The 19,103-nt window shown below is 32.6% G+C and overlaps 1 protein-coding gene across 1 annotated transcript in view; it reads left to right on the forward strand.

Moving 5' to 3' along the window:
- The window catches only part of SPIRE1 (spire type actin nucleation factor 1), a 167,414-nt gene that overhangs the window by 97,939 nt on the left and 50,372 nt on the right, over positions 1 to 19,103 (forward strand). The window contains 3 exon segments of the mRNA XM_074274672.1: positions 10,758 to 10,835; positions 14,027 to 14,191; positions 17,996 to 18,082. Of these exon segments, the coding sequence (XP_074130773.1) occupies positions 10,758 to 10,835; positions 14,027 to 14,191; positions 17,996 to 18,082 (330 nt within the window).

A 19,103-nucleotide genomic window follows, 5' to 3' on the forward strand; every position in this document is an offset into this window, starting at 1 on the left:
GAAGTCATATAAATTTCTTGCTGTTTTATATATAATATTAACTTAGCAGTTTTACATGTAATATTAATGGTTTTTTAATCTACCTCAGTAAGGAATATAGTACTATAGATGAAATGTCGTAAACTACCCTCCATTAAATTTTATTGGGTACTATGGGCACATAAGCACAGTTACTAAAATGAAGACACTCACTGATCTTGTGCTAAGGATGCATGATTTTGTTCTAAGGGCCCTGTAAACAACTCATTACCTATTACTCATTACTCATTCTCTAACTTGAGAACTCATTGCTTATCATAGATAGTATTCTTGACTTTACTTCTAGAATTGTGATGTTAATGGATTTTAGTGTGAACTTAGTGTGAACTTTCTAGGAATATACATTCCTTGAGGGCAGGGACTGACTTTTTTTTTTTTAATGCCTTTTTAATTGTGCCTGGTAGTACAATTCTTATTGACTTAAGGATTGATTTACTTGGTCATTCAGTACTTTTAAAACAATAAAGTTAAATCATTGCTGAACATTCTGACTTTGTAATAAATATGTTCATATCATAGAATTTTTTGGAGAACATACAAGAATTAGAACTAGTCTCTTTCATTCTATATTAAAATTAATCAATAAGCATTTATTAAATACATATTATATACTAGAGGCTCTCTGCTAGGTACTGAGGATGCAGAGACAAAAAGCAAATTTCTGTTCTCAGGAACTTTTCATTCTAAATGAACCACACATATGTAGTATATAGCAGTTTGGGATAACAGGAAGGGCCTCTTACAGAAAGTCATATTTGAGCATTTCATCTTTGAAAAGTTTTACAATGAATACCTTTCTCTTCTCATATTGCTATCACTCTGGTACAAGTCCTTATTATCTCTTGCAATAAATAGCCTGCTGATGGGTCTCTCCTCACACTACTCCTAACATGTAGATCTAACCATATCACTTTAACCTGCTACTCAATAAATTTCAGTAACTTCCGGTCACCCCCAATATTACATTTGATATTCAAAGCCTTTCACAACCTGTCCCTGTCCTGTCATTCCAATGTTCTTATACCCTACTTCCCTTCCCAAAATGTCACAGGAACAGGATTCTTCTCTTTGCTTTGGGCATTTTTTCTGACTATCCCTATGCCTTGAATTCTCTAGTTTTCCTCATTTCCTTTAATTAAATTCCATCTTCTACAGAAGAGTCTACAGAAATCTTCTAATCCTCTTAGTTGTACTGTTATTACTCTCTTAATTATGTCCTATTTATCTTGCATATAGATTCTTTTTTATTTATTGCCTCCCCCATTAGATTATCAGCTTCTTGAGGAGGATTGTCTTTTGCCTATTTTTGTATTTCTAGGCTTAGCACAATGCCTAGAAAATAGTAAGTACATAAATTGATTCTTAATAGCTTCACATTTCATATGGTTCTTACTTTGTTGCTGGGCCTCTGGATATGCAGCAGGTCTTAAATTTTTTTGTCAAATACTGAGGGAGAATATGTTCATTTCTAATAGATATAACAAACACCAGCTTTTAAAATTACTTTATTTTTGGTATAATTAATTTATTGATCGCAAAAACTTTTTGGAATTCAAGTCTATTTATATATATTTATACAAACTTTGTCTTAAGTATATATTTTTCATATGCTTCATTGCTAAGTAATTTCTGGGGTTTTTATTATATGAAGAGTTTCAGTTTTTTCTTCTTCAAATTTTAATATTTTCTTAAAGATTTCATAGACTATTTTGTCTAATCTGGGTTTATAGATAGCTATTTTAATATTTTCTTGCACTGAGTGGCCTGAATTGAAAGTAGTGTTAAAAAGTGTTAAAAATACTTTTTCCTAATGTTGGTAAGATATTTCCATTATTGGTTGTGAGTGTTGTGTGGCCATATTTAATCAGGCTATTAGTTGCAGAATTAACAATTTCTTTATTCTCTCTGGATACTAAAAGGATTAAAAATGCCATGTACTTGACTAGTATTCAGCATATAGTAAATTCTTGAAGGGAATTTTACTTTGGATCAGCATTAAAAAATGGTAATTTTATAATAATGCAAACATCCATTGAAAGACAGAACTGAACCAAATTATTGTGAACTTACAATTAAAATATACAACTTAGTTAATCATAAAATGATATCTGATTCATTTATTATTATTAATAATAAAAAAGCATAGTTATGTTTTTTATAATGTTCCTACTTTCTTGAATTTAGTACATTTAGCTGTCAGTGTTGAAGTAACCACTCAAATATTTTAGAGTTAGAGGACATTGATTAATATTCTGACTATGATGCTTATTGCCTTTGTGTCAATGGAAAAGTCACAATCTCCCTGGGCCTTTGTTTTTACATTTGTAAAATTGATTTGATTGATTTTAGTTGACTCAAATTTATTAGCATTTTTACTTATCTGTTACCTATATTGACTTACACTTAAAGTAGATTTTACTCTAGGTCTCTATGACAGATAACATTTCAGGGACAGCTAGATGGCTCAGTAGGTGGAACACTGGCCCTGACCAGTCAGGAGGACCTGAACTCAAATATGACCTCAGACACTTAATACTTCCAATAGCTGTGTGACTCTGAGCAAATCACTTAACCCAGTTGCCTCAGCCAAAAACAAACAAACAAAAAAAAAAAAAACACAGATTGTAGCTCATTTGTATCTTCTTATCTTATTTTGCTCTTATTCTTGCAACTTTTGTTTATTTTTCTAGTAGATCATCCATGAAGGATCTGACCAAGCATCTGGACAGCTTTATGTAGGCCTTTTTAACATTTTGTTGATACTAGTGGAGCTCTTATTCTTTGCTTCAGAGTACTTGCACCTACTATACACCTCTCCATTGATCTTTGAGTCCACAATGTTCATCCTTTTGAGATTTAGATTTTTCTTTATTTGCACCTATGCTGTTTCACTGGATAATATTTGTGTTAACAAAACAAAATTTTGAGACTAGGGATAATTAAGAAAATTGCCCAGTTTCCCAGACATAGTCTATGCTTGATCAGACTCCATTTAGTTCTGCCCATGTTTATCTGAAGACCTTTATTCTTTAATTATGTAGATAGCTTTTCACTTAGGATGTATTATTTAAATAAAATCTATTCTAATTAGAATATCTAGTTCTAATTAGAAAGTTTAGTAATTTTGTTTTTATAGGTGCCTACTATACATTTTATATTTAAGCCTTCATAATTGAGATACAAATGGTAGATTCCATTTTTATTATGACACTTTACATTTTGTAACATCCTTGATAGATATTATCACATTTTACTATTCTAAGTGATGGACTGTAATTTTCAGACTAATTTTCCTTGTAGCTGTCAGGGAAAACAGTGATTTCATTTTTTTAATTTATGGAAGCATTAACTTCATGTACTATATATAAATTAACAGAGAAATCATGATTAATATATGTACTACATATACATTAAAAGAGAAATCATGATTCAATTTCAAGAATAAAAAAACTTTATTAGGACAGTTATCACCCCCAACCTCAGAAATAATAATTTTTTTTTATTTAGCTAAACAACACATATTATATTTTTCCAATAAATTCCTATTACTACTATTATCATTGCCATCAAGGCAACTTTTTTCTGCTAATGCTAAAGTTGCTTTCCTTAAAAATAAATAGGTCTCAAAGCTTAGAATTTTAATTTATTAAATTTTTACCTTATTTGTAGTCTATAAAAGAACAATAACCAAAAAAGTTCCAAAAAAGGAAAGCAATTTTCCCCTCTGACCATAAGAAAAAGAAACAGTAATTATTAAAATATGTACTATCACTTGTGTAAGACTTAAATAATTTCAATTGGTTTGACTTTTTAAAAAACCTTTGAATCCACAAACTTAGATTTCTTGAATGATTCATTTTCACCCCTGCAGTTTTTTTAAAGTAGATATTATTTTAGGAAGGGTTTTTGGATGCCTAGAGTCTTAACCAAACTGATAAGGCCAGAGTATTGAGATTTAAATAGATTCCAAGAGAAAATATATTTTCTCTCTTTTTCTCTTTCTCTCCACCTCCCTAATTCCCCTTCCCCAAAACAGGGACTAGTAGTGTCAGTTTTCTTTTTGTATCCCCAATGCCTCACATGTGATAGGCAATTAATAAATATTTATTGCTTTAAGACAGAGGATTGCCTTTTTGTTCAAAAACTTTTCTGAATTCATATATTAAAATGTATTGTCTGAAATATTAGTTAGAAATGAGATTCCTTTCATGATTAACACTATTTTATGTAACACATAATTAAAAAAACCAAAAGCTACTTAATGTAACCTTTTTTGAATAACTTATTCTAGTGTTGGAAAAATCCAATCTATGTGATCAGAATGTAGACTCAAGCTGGAAAGACTTAAAGTATATATCCTCAAGAACCAGCCTAGCTAAATTTGGACAGACATCATAAGTGTGGAAGCCATATGATTTTTTTTTTTTCATTTTATTTTTTTCCTGTAGTAACCAAGCAAGATCAAGAAAGGTTATGATGATACTTGAAGTACTGAAGCACATGCCAATATGATTGTTATATAAGATTTCACATAAAACTTTTTGATGTTATACAGGAGTTCTGATACTTGAAAAGGTTTTAAACTGTTGAAGGGTTTGAAGTAGGGCAGAGTTTGAATATAGTTAATAATATGTTATTTGCATTAGAAATTACCTTATGATGATTTTTTTTGCCTAGCATTATTATGGATAATTTAAATTCTAAAGATTTAGTTATGTGATTTTTAAGTGTTTTGTTTTACTTTTTTCTTACCAAAATGGGAAGCCTTTGGCAACCCATTCTTTTTTATATATATATATATATATATATATATATATATATATATATATTTTTTTTTTTTTTTTTTTTATAATATTATCCCTTGTATTCATTTTTCCAAATTACTCCCCTTCCCTCTATTCCCTCCCCCCGATGACAGGCAATCCCATACATTTTACATGTGTTACAATATAGTCTAGGTACAATACATGTGTGTGAATATCATTTTCTTGTTGCACAATAAACATTAGAATCCGAAGGTACATGCAACCTGGGCAGACATATATTAGTGCTAATAGTTTACATTCACTTCCCAGTGTTCCTTCTCTGGGTGTAGCTACCTCTTTCCATCATTGATCAACTGGAAGTGAGTTGGATCTTCTTTATGTTGAAGATTTCCACTTCCATCAGAATACATCCTCATACAGTATTGTTGTTGAAGTGTACAGTGATCTTCTGGTTCTGCTCATTTCACTCAGCATCAGTTGATTTAAGTCTCTCCAGGCCTCTCTGTATTCCTCCTGCTGGTCATTTCTTACAGAGCAATAATATTCCATAACCTTCATATACCACAATTTACCCAACCATTCTCCAACTGATGGACATCCATTCATCTTCCAGTTTCTAGCTACAACAAAAAGAGCTGCCACAAACATTTTGGCACATATATGTCTCTTTCCGCTCTTTAGTATTTCTTTGGGATATAATCCCAGTAGTAGCGCTGCTGGGTCAAAGGGTATGCACAGTTTGATAACTTTTTGGGCATAATTCCAGATTGCTCTCCAGAATGGCTGGATTCTTTCGCAACTCCACCAGCAATGTATTAGTGTCCCAATTTCCCCACATCCCCTCCAACATTTATCATTATTTGTTCCTGTCATCTTAGCCAATCTGACAGGTGTGCAGTGGTATCTCAGAGTTGTCTTAATTTGCATTTCTCTGATCAGTAGTGATTTGGAACACTCTTTCATGTGAGTGGATATAGTTTCAATTTCTTCCTCTGAGAATTGTCTGTTCATATCCCTTGACCATTTATCAATTGGAGAATGGTTCGGTTTCTTATAAATTATGGTCAGTTCTCTATATATTTTGGAAATGAGACCTTTGTCAGAACCTTTGTTTTTAAAAATATTTTCCCAATTTGTTACTTCCCTTCTAATCTTGTTTGCATTAGTATTATTTGTACAGAAACTTTTTAGTTTGATGTAATCAAAATCTTCTATTTTGTGATCAATAATGATCTCTAGTTCTCCTCTGGTCATAAATTCCTTCCTCCTCCACAAGTCTGAGAGGTAGATTATCCTCTGTTCCTCTAATCTATTTATTATCTCCCTCTTTATGCCTAAATCATGGATCCATTTTGATCTTATCTTGGTATATGGTGTTAAGTGTGGATCCATATCTAATTTCTGGCAACCCATTCTTACTGACTACTTGCCAGCATGTTATAATTTCACTATTATAAAGGATATGAATCAAGTTGAGTTGATGATATCTGTTCTTATTACAGGCTTTTACTTAAAATCATTGAACGGTCTCAAATATATATTAAATATATAAATATATTTATATATTTACAATATATAAATATATATATATTTACATATATTATAACATAAATATCTAAATAAATTTTAATATATAAATATTTAAAATACATCTTTACTTGACCATTTTTCCATGAATTGTCAAATTGTATAACCAGTCAGATAGAAATCTTCTTGTTGCCAGACTGAATTTAGATCTTGGCAAACTTGCAAATTCAACATTTGTAAAAGAAAGTGTTTACCATTAGATGTCTATAAGAATGCTATTTGTTGAATTTTAATTAGATCATCTGTTATTTTAATTTTTCTAGGCCCCTTTCAATCTTCATTTAGTCTCTTATTTGAATTACTGGTCTTGTTGCAAATGTTGATGCCTTTACAAGAATGCTTTGATTTCTCCCTCCTCCCCCAAACTCATTAAAAGCAATCTATTCTAAGCTCTTACTCCTTTTTTACTTTAGCGTTAGTGATTCTGAGTGGGTTTAAGACATAATTAAGATTATTAAAATATAATTTATGAACAAAATTATGTGATTAATTGATTGTTTTATTGTGGTATAGACTGCTGACTAAAAAGGGACAAGAAGTGAGGATGAATAAGGGGATAAAAATATTCTGGACAGATAAGAAAGGGAAGCAAAAGTCTTCCTATCACTCCTATCATTCCCCCTTTTAAACAAAGATTATTGTTGACTAATTGATTCATAGAGAACAAGCAAGAGATTATTTCAGCCTTCTAGGTGAGAAGTAATAAGATTTTGTACTAAGGTGGTAATTATGTGAGTGAAAAGGAGGTAGAAATAAGAAATGCTGTCAAATTAGAACAGGATGGACAGACTTAACAAGGGAATGTAATTACTGTTCTTCTGGTGGAATATTCAAGTTCATGTCAAATTTAGCTGAGTAATAACTTTGTTTTATTTTATTATTTTTGAATCCTTTAACATTGATGTGATTTTCTTATTTATATTTTATCTTATACTTAAAATTTCTATTCTATCCAATAAACAGAAATAGTGTTGTATCTTTAGAAATACATATTATGAAAAAGTTTTGGGCAGATGGAAATTGTACACTTGAATCAAATAATAGAAACACTCTAGGGTTTTCAATAGCCAACAAAAAGATCTATTAATGTTTATTTATTTATCTTGCATTTGAGAGGCAATGTGACATAGAAGATAGCCTCAGAATCTGTTTAAGACTTCGGTTTAAGTTTCATCTCTGACACATACTGGCTCTGTGATCCTGGACAAGTCTCTTAATCACTCAGTTCTCCAGACAACTCTCTAAGAACAAATTATAGAGAAGGTGCAGACTTTTGTTGCAGGATTTTTTTGATAACATGATTTATATGAACTAACCTCATAATAGGGTAGCCAAGTAAACTAATGCAATGTTAGTTTGCATTCAGTAGAAAGGAAGAGTGTCCAAGAACAAATATATTTTCTGTCTTGGTTAGCCTATGTCTGGAGTAGTGTATGTAGTACAATACAATAGTTTAGGAAAGTGTAGAGCTCAGAGAAAGGCAACCACACTAGTAAAGGCTTTGAGTCTATGCCGCATGAGGATTGACTGAAGGAATCAAGAATGGATATGTATACATAGACTTAGAAGAGGAAAGATCTGGGAAGAAAGATTTATTTTGATAGGTTAGCTTTCATCCAATGTTAGTGGAAATCACTTAACCCCAGTTGCCTGGAAAAGGATTAGATTTGTTCTACTTAATTCCAAAGGGTAGAATAAAGAAGTCAATTTAAGCCTGATAGGGGTTGGTAATACCTGACATTTTGACGTATTGGTAATACCCTCACCTGACATTTACAAAAAAAAGTATGATCTTAGAATGGATGATATTCTCCTCAAAACCTTCTAAATTTTCCCATTTCTGTTGAGATAATTATTATTGATTTTGGAGTCACCCAGGTTGCAAAAACTTGCAAAAAAAAAAGTATTACAGTATCCAATCTGTTTCTATATTGTATGGACAATATTTCTCATTTTTACCTCCTTTTCACATAGCCACATAAGTTGAAAATATCATCATCTCTCACATAGAATATAATAGCCTCTTACTTGGTCTACAAATAAATATTTTCCTGGTCTCTCTCAATTAATGAACAAGTATTTGTTGAATGTTAAATTAGTTTGAACTAGGAAATATGCAAAGTACAAAGGATATAGAAAAGCCAGATTCTGTGATTTCCTATTAAACAACTTTATGGAATTCTGTTATACAATTTGTTATACAATTTTCACCAATGTAAATGAATTCAAATTCCTCTTATGCATGGAAGCAATTTTCAAAAGATTCTAATGAGCAAATTTTTGGCACCCAAAGAAATTATAATTACTAGTTGGAAAATGTGTCTGAAAAATAGACAGTGAATTGTCATGTAGTTTCTCCTAGATAAAACCATATTCCCCAAGTACTGAAGCAGCTGTCATTACATTTGCTTGGGCAAAAATCAACATTATCATGTTAGAAAGTCAAGAATATAATTGAGGTATAATTTTCCAGTGTCAGGCTGTAACTACTTTCCAAGACTGATTTAATTTTATTGTTGAATAGAAATATGATACTTCTAATCATGTATATATCTTTGTTTCAATTCAATCAGTATTTTTTATATTTTCAGTTTATTCACAGCTGAACTCAAATAATTCAGAATTATAATCACAAATTATGAGAACAGGAATTTTCTGGATATTTTTTTATTAACATTTTTTATGTTTTGTTAAGAAGTAAAGAAGTATATTTGAAATTCATAGATTTTTTTTGGCAAAGAAAAATCAAAACTTGAAACTTCCTTATATATATATTTTTACGCAAATAAATTCTAGGATATAGGAAGAAAATATTTTTTGCCATGGTAAAGGAGTAGTTTCTGTTTTCATTTTAGTTATTTGTGTGATCTATGGTCCAAAAGGTCTAGATTTACACAGATCAGTCGTGTTTTTAAATCATTTACTCTTTGGTCTTTGCTCCAATTCAAAATTTCCTCCAAGAATATCCCAATATAGTTCATGTTTAAATATCACAGAAAATCTGTACTTTCAGCTTCCATGAAAGCACTCAATACATTGAATCTAAGAAAGGCGTTATTTAATCTAACAAAAACTGTCAACATTAAAAAAACACATAACTAATATAATGAATACATTCTGGTTACTTTTTCCACTTTCCTGGGAAACTATGCAATCACCTCCTGTTTTATATTTCTCCTCTGGCTGAAAGACTGTCCTAACACTTAGGGAAAGTTCTTGTGATTGCTTAGAATAAATTATCCCCCGACTCCAATTGTCCCTATAGAATTCTCACAGTCTCTGCCAGTTTTAAAATTCTGACTCCTAGAACAAGGAAAATAGACATCCCCATCATATCAGATTAAATAAGATAGCACAAATTCATGTGCATGATCTTTCCTCTGTGCCATCTGGCTAAATGCAAATGCTACATGAAAAGGAAGCAGACATCCCAGATGCTGCAGTACTTGGATTTTTTTTTATTTTTTTTTAGTTTTTCCTCAATTTCTCATTTGAGAAACAAATTTTCTATAAATTTCTATAAATTTGTTATAAATTTTCTATAAATTCTCTCTAGGCAGGGAACCATTCATTTCATGTTATCCTCTGGGGTAGAAGGTTTTTTTATTTCAGTGCCCTCCTTTGAAGATGATCTCCAGTCTTCCCTATTCCCATAGTAATTTTCTATGGTGGGGTCCTTTCTTTTATTCAGAATGTTTTTTTTTTTTTTTTTTTTAATAAGAGGTATTAGTGTAAGCATCTCTAATCATGGAGGGGGAGGGATAGTGCCTCTAGCTTCTGATCTCTGTCCTTTGACCAGGAACCCCAATCAAACCAAAATCAAAAGCTCTACTCTCCAGCAAGTGCCCACAGCCAGCAGGGTCCCTGTCATGGATTATATGGTTTCCTTCTCACCCAAGACCAAGCCCCTGTAGCACAGCCAAGATTTCCTCAGGACATCACTCCCCCCCTCCCCCCCCCCCAAGACTCCTTCTCCAAGAGGTGAAAGTTTCTGTGGCTCCTGCTTAGGGTCAACCCAGGATTCCTCACTTGGTGTTTCTGGGGAGCTAGCCCAGAGATGTTTGCAATTCACATGGGTTAATCCTACCCTGGTCTTTAAATTTAAATCTTTTCTAGGTGTATCTGAGGGACTCCTGTTCTGTCCAAAGTCTTTTTGATTTTTCTTTTTCTGTCAAAGTCTTTTTGATTTTTCGCCAGTCTGTTCATCCTGAGGCAGAAATTTGTTCTATTTGTGGGGGAAATCTGGAGAGCTTGAAATTTACCAATGCACTTTTCAAAATCCTTTTGATACTTTTTACAAAATGGTTTAATTAAATTTTTTTAATGTTTTGCTTAATTTATTTCTTTTTCTTTCTTAACTGATAGAATCTTAAGAAGATTCAGGAAATGGAAAAGAGTGATGAATCCAGTACAGAGCTAGATGAGCTAAAAAATGCTGACTGGGTAAGATTCCTTTAAAATAATAAGAATTTTTCTTTTTTTTTTTTTTTTTTTTTAGATTTAATTTCATATTTAAAACACTGGTATGGTCTGACAATACTAGATATACTCAGAATGTTTATTTTGACACTCAGAAATATAACCACTTAAGTCTTTAAAATTTAGTTTAAAATTTTATAAGAATATCTTAGTGTTTGGCCTTTAAAAAACCATATGATCATTAAGTAACACAACAATGCTGCAATAAAGGTCTGAGCTTAAATTCTCTTTTTATCATAAGAGGAATTAAAAGTAGAATTTAAGCTAATATTGAATAAATATTAAGAAACTTGTTATTTGGGGCATTGAAGTAGTTTTTCCTTTATTTAAGACATTCAAATTGTGAAAATATTGTTACTTTTTGCTGATGTTTAATAGCATCAGGTGGAAGATGATGATGATGGTTAATACATTTGTATAAAGCTTGCTGTGGATCAGAACTATGCTAAACTATGTAAAAATTTTCTTATTTGATTCTCATGTTGTTATTATCCCCTATGCATAGATGACAGTGACTGGTGACTTGCCTGGGGTCATGAAGTTAGTTCCCATCTGAGGGTAAATTTGAACTTCCTGACTTCAGTTCTAGTTGTCCATCCACTGCATCACCCCGCTACCTTGAAAGAATGGGAATTAGAGACTTTGTGATTCTGGGCAATTTAGTTAACTTTTCTGTCCTTCACTTTCCTTATCTATAAAATGATCTCTAAATCCTGTGATCATATGATCTTTGTTTCAATTACATAGACAATAACTGCTAGGACTCAAAATTATTTGTATAGCCTAGTTGGAGTTCCCTCATCTACAGGAATCTGCAAAGACCTTAGAGATCCCCTAGGCCAATATAGTCATCTTACAAATGAAGAAGCAGGGCCTCAGACAGATTTAGCAGCTTTCTCGAGATCACATAACCAGCAAGTGGAAGAGCTAAAATAGAATGTTGTTTTTACTATCCCAAACCCAATGCTCTTTTTAGTAGATGAATGAATGAATGGAGAAACATTTACTAATTAGCAAAAAGAAATGAAAGAATGCCTTTAGAGAACTTTTGCTTTTACTTTCAAGTATATAACAAAAGAAACCACCTAGTTTCCTTTCATACAAACTCTTGTCCTGATGAAAGAATAATTTTTAATGATCATAGGAAACTGGGTGGTTCAGTGAATAGAGCACTAGCTCTAGAGTCAGGAAGACCTAAGTTCCAAATGTGACTTCAGACACAGTAGCTATGTGTCCTTGGAAAAGTCATTTAGCTTCTACTTGCCTCAGTAAGAATATGAGGAGGCAGCTAGGTAGCGCAGTGGATAGAACATCAGCCCTGAAGTCAGGAGGACCTGAATTCAAGTCTGGCCTCAGACATTGAATACTTTCTAGCTGTGTGACCCTGGGCAAGTCACTTAACCCAATTGCCTCACCCCCCCCCCCAATAATATTTTTATATACACACACACACACACACACACAGACACACATTTTCTACTCTTAAGGAATTTATATCTAATAGATGGGATAGTGGTAGCCTGGGAGAATCACTTTGATCAAAAATGTAATAGAGAAAGTAATAGAGTGAGGCAATGGATGAGTGGATTGACAAAACCCATCCAGAAATCCAGAACTCAATATTTATTTGATCGTAGTTCATGGTTCCAGAATTTTAAAGAGTTTAGGGAATAGGAAGCAATGTGGAGAAAATGTTAAGCAATTGGTGAAGCTTTGGAAGAGAGAGCCTGAAATGTAAGAATGAACTGAAGTATGGTAGCAGAGACTTTCTTGAAATCATAAAGGAGGAAAAGGACCCACATATGCAAAAATGTTTAGCAGCTGTTTTTGTGGTAGCAAAGAATTGGAAAACAAGTTCATGCCCATTAGTTGGGGAATGGCTGAATAAGTTGTGGTATATGACAGTAATGGAACATCATTGTTCTATAAAAAATGATGAACAAGCTGATTTTAGAAAGGCCTGAAAAAATTTACTTGAACTGATGCTGAGTGAAACAAGTAGAACCAGGAATACGTTATACACCGTAAACAGCTAGGTTGTGCAGATGATCAACTGTGAAAGACTTGGTTCTTAGTGGCTCAATCAATGATCCAAAACAATTCCAATAAACTTTGGATAGAAAATACCAGCTGTATCTAGAACTATGGAGATTGAATGTAAATCAGTCTTTCTTGTGGTTTTTTCCCTTTTATTCTGATTTTTCTCTTTCAACATGATTTATAAAGAAATACGTATTTAAAAAGCTAATATACATGTATAAGCAGAAAAAATTAAAACAATTAAAAAAAGTAGTAAATTTATAATCCATGTAACTCCATTTACAAGATAGATGTATGATCATATAATTTTTTTTTAGTTTGCATTTTTATTTTCTAAGAGTCATTTGCCATCCACAATGCTGTTATTTAAAAGAATCATGACACCAGTTCATTTGGGGAAATTTGAAATTCTTCATTTAGTCAAAAGTGGAGGGACATGACTTAGAAGTGCTTTAGACAGAGGAGACCTTATAAAATTTCCAAATCATACATGCATACATCATCTCCCTGATGTTCTCAGAAAAATCTGGGAAGTCCTCCATAAACTCAAGCAAAGTGAAACATACTATGTACAAAAGTGATAGTAATATTGCAGGATGATTGATTGTAAATGATTTTGCTATTCCCAATGATATAATGATCCAAAGACTACTCTGAAGGACTTAGGATGAAAAATGCTATCCATACTGAGAGAAAGAACTCTTTTTGTTTGAATACAGATTGAAGCATACTTTTTAAAATTTTATTTTTCTTGATGTTTTCTTTTTTGGGGGGAGATCTATGTTTTCTTTCAGACGTGACTTTTATGGAAATATTTTGAATAACTTCATATGTCTTATCAGTGGGAAGGGAGAGATTCTGGAACTTGAAGTTTTAAAAACAACTGTAAAAAAAGTTGTATATGTAACTGGGGAAAATAAAAATGATCCCATTGGGGGAAAAAATGAGTTGCCAATCTCAACCCCTAAAACACACATTGGTTTTTCTCACCTTAAATTCTTATAATTTCTTCTTGTGGGCTACTGGGAGTCCAGGAATCTTTTTAGTTTATAGTGCTTGGAGAAAACATTGACACATATTCATTGGTGTTGTTTTTTTCTCCCTTTTCTCTTTAGGCTCGATTCTGGGTACAGGTGATGAGGGATTTGAGGAATGGTGTAAAACTGAAGAAGGTTCAAGAGCGACAGTATAATCCTTTGCCAATTGAATATCAGCTCACACCTTATGAGATGTTAATGGATGATATTCGCTGTAAACGATACACTTTGAGGAAAGTAATGGTAAGTAATGAAAGGCTAAATCAAATGATTATTATTTGTTATTTGAAAATGACTATATGAGTCATGCTGTTTTTAAAAACTTAATTTGCTGCTATGTGATCCTACCGTCACTTAACCCCATTTGCCTCAGCAAAAAAAAAAAAAAAAAAAAAAAAAAAAAAAAAAAAAAAAAAAAGCAAAACCCAAATTTAGTTTGCTACTTTTTACTAAGAACTTCATCCATACAGTATCTGGTAAAATATATCCTCTAAATGTGAATGTAGTTTCCTTTATCATCCAGTTATTTATCAATATTAAATTTTTATTTAATATTTATCAATTTTAATTCCTCATATTCTACTGCTTTCTGACTGAAATTTACTTTGAATTTTTTGTTTATCTGTCAGTCTTTCAAAAAGTATTTGTTGAGTATCTATCTGTAGATGTTAGGCACTATGCTAATCACTGGGAGCAGAATAGTCTCAGTTTTCAGGAATCTTGCATTCACTGTTCACTTACAAGTAAATTATAGCATATACTAATATAGCATATGTTTTGCCCATTATTTTGTGTGTTTCCTACAATGATGCAGAATATCCTGTTAATGTTTTACTACATATATAAATAACTTTTTTTGTTTCATGGGCAAATTGTGGAAATCTAGAAAGACTTCTTGAAAGAAGCATTTGAGCTGAACCTTAATAGAGTTGGAAAGAAAAGGAGGAACATTAAAAGATTGATTAGCATCTTATTCATGGTGGCAAGAAATGGAAGGTTATGCAGAGAAAACCCCAAATAAACCAGTATCCTTGGGCTGTTGAAAGTGTGAAGGACAGTAATGTGTAATATTCCTGGAAGATAAATTGGGAGACATAGTAGAACAAAATTCGTTTTTATCCTAGGTACTAGATGGTAGCTTTTTTTTTTAGTCTAGAGTGAGACATAATTGGATTCTTGAAGAGAGATGCAATGCAAAGAAATAGGCATATGTGCTTTATGAATTAAATCTATTGACAGCCATGTAGATTAAAAAAAGATACAGAAAGACTGATTAGGAGGCTGTTTCCTCCTTGTCCAAGTACAGGGTATGGAGGGCCTCAATCCAGGTTGATGACAATGTGAGTGGAGAAAAGGGGATGGATACAAAAAAATGTTGTGGAAGTTAAATTAAGAGGATTTAATCTTTAATTGGATATAGATGTGAGAGAATGAAGAGTTGAGAGTCACTCTGAAGTTTCAAACTTGGATCACTACAAGAGTGGGAGGGCGGTCATTCAAAGAAGTAAGATAACTAGGAAGGAGAAGTGGATTTTGGATTTTCTTTTATATATTTTGAATTTGAGATTCTTGTGGGATGTGCACAGGGAGAAGTGCAGCAGGCATTTGAAGACATGGGAAAGATGAGGACTGTTTAGAGATGAAATTCAGATCCATAAGGGTGCCCTCAAAAAAATGTCGAGAGAAAAAGAGCATAGGAGTCAGGTCATGGAAGAAAGAATAATCCTGCAAAAGGTGGTCTTCCAGAGAAGAGAACCATGAAAAATTAGGGAGGAAAAAATATCTGGAGGAAGGTGGCTGACAGTGTCAAATCTTGTGTGAAACTAAGGTCTGAGAAAAGACCTTTGAATTTGGCAGGGAAGAGATCATTGTTGTCATTAATGAGGGTGGTTTCAGGTTGAGTGGATACTGATCTATTTTCAAAGTGCTTTCAAAGTGAGAGCTGAGAAAGTGGAGGCACTGCTTAATGGGAGAGGTGTTTTGTTTTTCTAGGAGTTTCATAATTGAAAGAAAGAATAACTATAACGGGATTATGGCTTGAGGAGGTGAGAGGAGTCCAATAAGGATGGGGATTCAGAAAAACCCAATTAGGGAAATAGTTTTATTTAATATTGATTTTGTGTTTCTTTTTTAAAAAGATGTAGAAAATGCTCAGGAAATCAGTTTTTTATTTGTCAGATTTTAATTACTTTATTTCTTTGATGTAATAAGATTCCTAAGAAATAGTCACCTACTTTATATTACAGAATAAGTAGGATCGTCTCTCTGCTACACAATAAGTTGGATGTTTGAAAGATCTTATTGTATCCAAAACTTAGGTTGTCTTTTGTTGATTCCTACCTCTCATTGTTCTCTGTTACATTAGAGAATGGTACAGTTGGATAGAGTGCTGGGCCTGGAATCAGGAAGACCTGAGTTCAAATCCAGCCTCAGATACTTGATAGCTGTTTGAATTCTGAGCCATTCACTTAAAACATATTTGCCTCAGTTTCCTCTTCTGTAAAATGAGCTGGAGAAGGAAATGACAAACCACTCCAGTGTCTTTGCCAAGAAAACTCTAAAAAGGTCATGAAGGCACAAACAAGTGAACAACAGCAAAATAGTAGAGAATGCCGGGGCAGCTACATAGTGCATCGGAGAGAGAACCAGTCTTGAATTCAGGAGGACTGAGTTCAAATCTAGCCTCAGACACTCAGACACTAGGGTCACTGTGTGACCCTAGGCAAATCACTTAATCCCAATTGCCTCAGCAAAAACCAAAAAAAAAAAAAAAAAAAAGAGAGAGAGAGAGAGAGAGAGAGAGAGAGAGAGAGAGAGAATGCCATTATGTTCTTTTCGGATGGACGTGGACAACTATTCTTTCTTAAGACACATTTTCTTGCTCTGTTGATAAAAATTGTTGATAAAATATACAGATAAAATAAACATATACAGATAAAATAAACAGATAAAAATCTGTTGATAAAAATGTTGTCCCCAAAAGAAGGAAGAATGTAGGCATTATTTGAATTCCTACTGCATATCTTTATGAGGCTGGAAACAAATGCCATATTTTCCATAATTCTAACTTGTAACAATACAAATTTTAATTACAAACATCCATTTCACAGGCTTTTTTCACTAATGGGGGCATAACTACAGCAAGAATCCTCTAAAGTGGTTACATTTTTCAAATTCACACTATTTCAATTGGACTAGTGCTGTTGTGAGAAAACACTACATAACTATAAATTATTGTACTCCTATTGCTTCCATCAAGAATTTCTGGCTTTTCATTGCTTTTCTTTACAATTCAGATTTTTTTTTTTTTTTTTTTTTTTTTTTTTGCAGCATGATCTATGCTACTGAGCATTAGTAGAGCACTGACTTTTTTCCACTGGCATAATAGATTTCTTTAAATAATGCACACAATTCTTTTATGGCCAGTAGTATATGTTTGAGAAACAGTTGGACTCAAGGATTTGACCTGTGCACATTTAACAAAACAAGCTTATGCTTACTATGCATTAAATGTCTAGCTATAAGATATAATGTTATTTTTGTTCTCAATTTATCCTGCACCTAATTTTTTGGGTGTGGAATTAATGTGATAATTCAATATTCTGTTTATAGGGCAGCTAGGTGCTGCAGTGGACAGACCACCACTCCTGAAGTCAAGGGCACCTGAGTTCAAATCTGTCACTTAACCTCAGTTGCCGCAATATATATATATATATATATATATATATATATATATATATGTATGTATGTATGTATGTTAATCTAACAAAATTTTTCAAATCATAGAATTCGAACTAATTCCAAAGCTTTTTTCCCTTTTAAATAGTCTTCTCTGGTAATTAGAGAATCCTAAATAAAATGAGTATTGTAATTTGTTCATTTGCAAGAAGTTATACTTTAGTATGGTGTGGTTTTGGTTTTTTTTGTAGCTGATATGTAGATTGCAATTAGATTAAGAATTCTTTAATGAATGACCTATAGTCATGCTTCTCTGAGAATGTACTACCTCTTAAAAAAACCTGAATTTTCTTCTCTCTCTTTTTTTAGGTGAATGGTGATATTCCTCCTCGGTTAAGAAAAAGTGCTCATGAAATTATCCTGGACTTCATTAGATCACGACCTCCCTTGAATCCAGTATGTATTTTGACATGATTTTTGCCAGTAGTAGTTGAATGAAATTTCTGGAATTCATTTGGTCTGTAAACTTAATCATTTTGGCCAAAAAAGTTTAATGGTTAATTAACAAAAACTGGTTCCACAAAGAAAAATTTTTTTCCATGTGGGATTTGATCCAATATTTTAGCCTATTTCTCTTAAGCTTTTTGTCATCTATATATTTGACAAGTAGTCTATCTTCTCTAACAAATTGTCTCTTCAATCATTCCCTTTCTCCTCAATTTTCAACCTCTGCCTATCTACTGGTTCTTTCCCTTAGTGCCTTCAAACAAGCCCATGTTTCTGACATTATTTAAAAAAAAAAAAAACAAACCCACTAGATTCTACCATGCTTACCAGCTCTTATCCTGTATCTTTCCTATCCTTTTCAGCTAAAATCTTTAAATAAGTCATCTACACTGATGCCTTCACTTCCTATTTTGCAATCTGACTTCCTGTCTCATCATTTAGCTGTTCTTTTCAGTTTTTTAAAAGCTGTTAATTGCCTTATCTACTAGCTACTTCGTGATCAGTATTTGACACTGTTGACTACCTATTTCAGGATGCTCTCTTCTCTAACCACTCTTTCTCATTTTCTTTCATTGCATCTTTTCCAGATCTCCTACACTAATTATGATTGTCCCCTAAACTCTGTTTTAGTCCTCTATTCTTTTCCCTGTATATACTTTTTTTTCCCCTTAAAGTTATTTTTCCTTGTATCTTCTGCTAGAATATGTTTCTTCAGTTACTTTTAGATTAATTTTTTTCAAGGTGGCCCTAATCTATTGACTCACTTTCCCTCACCCCTAACCTCTGTTCCTCCCTAATCCCTATCCTGTTTGGCATCCCTTTGCCTTTGAAGTTACTTACCTTTTTTCTTTCTTGCTTTTATCTGGCTATTTAATTATTTAATTACTTCCTCTTCTCTCTTCCCCACCCCTACTCCCATCAAATAAAATCTCCCTTCCTCTCCTTCCCTTCAGTTTGTTCTGTTTATTGT

Source organism: Sminthopsis crassicaudata, chromosome 1, assembly GCF_048593235.1.
Source record: "Sminthopsis crassicaudata isolate SCR6 chromosome 1, ASM4859323v1, whole genome shotgun sequence".
Lineage (NCBI taxonomy): Eukaryota > Metazoa > Chordata > Mammalia > Dasyuromorphia > Dasyuridae > Sminthopsis > Sminthopsis crassicaudata.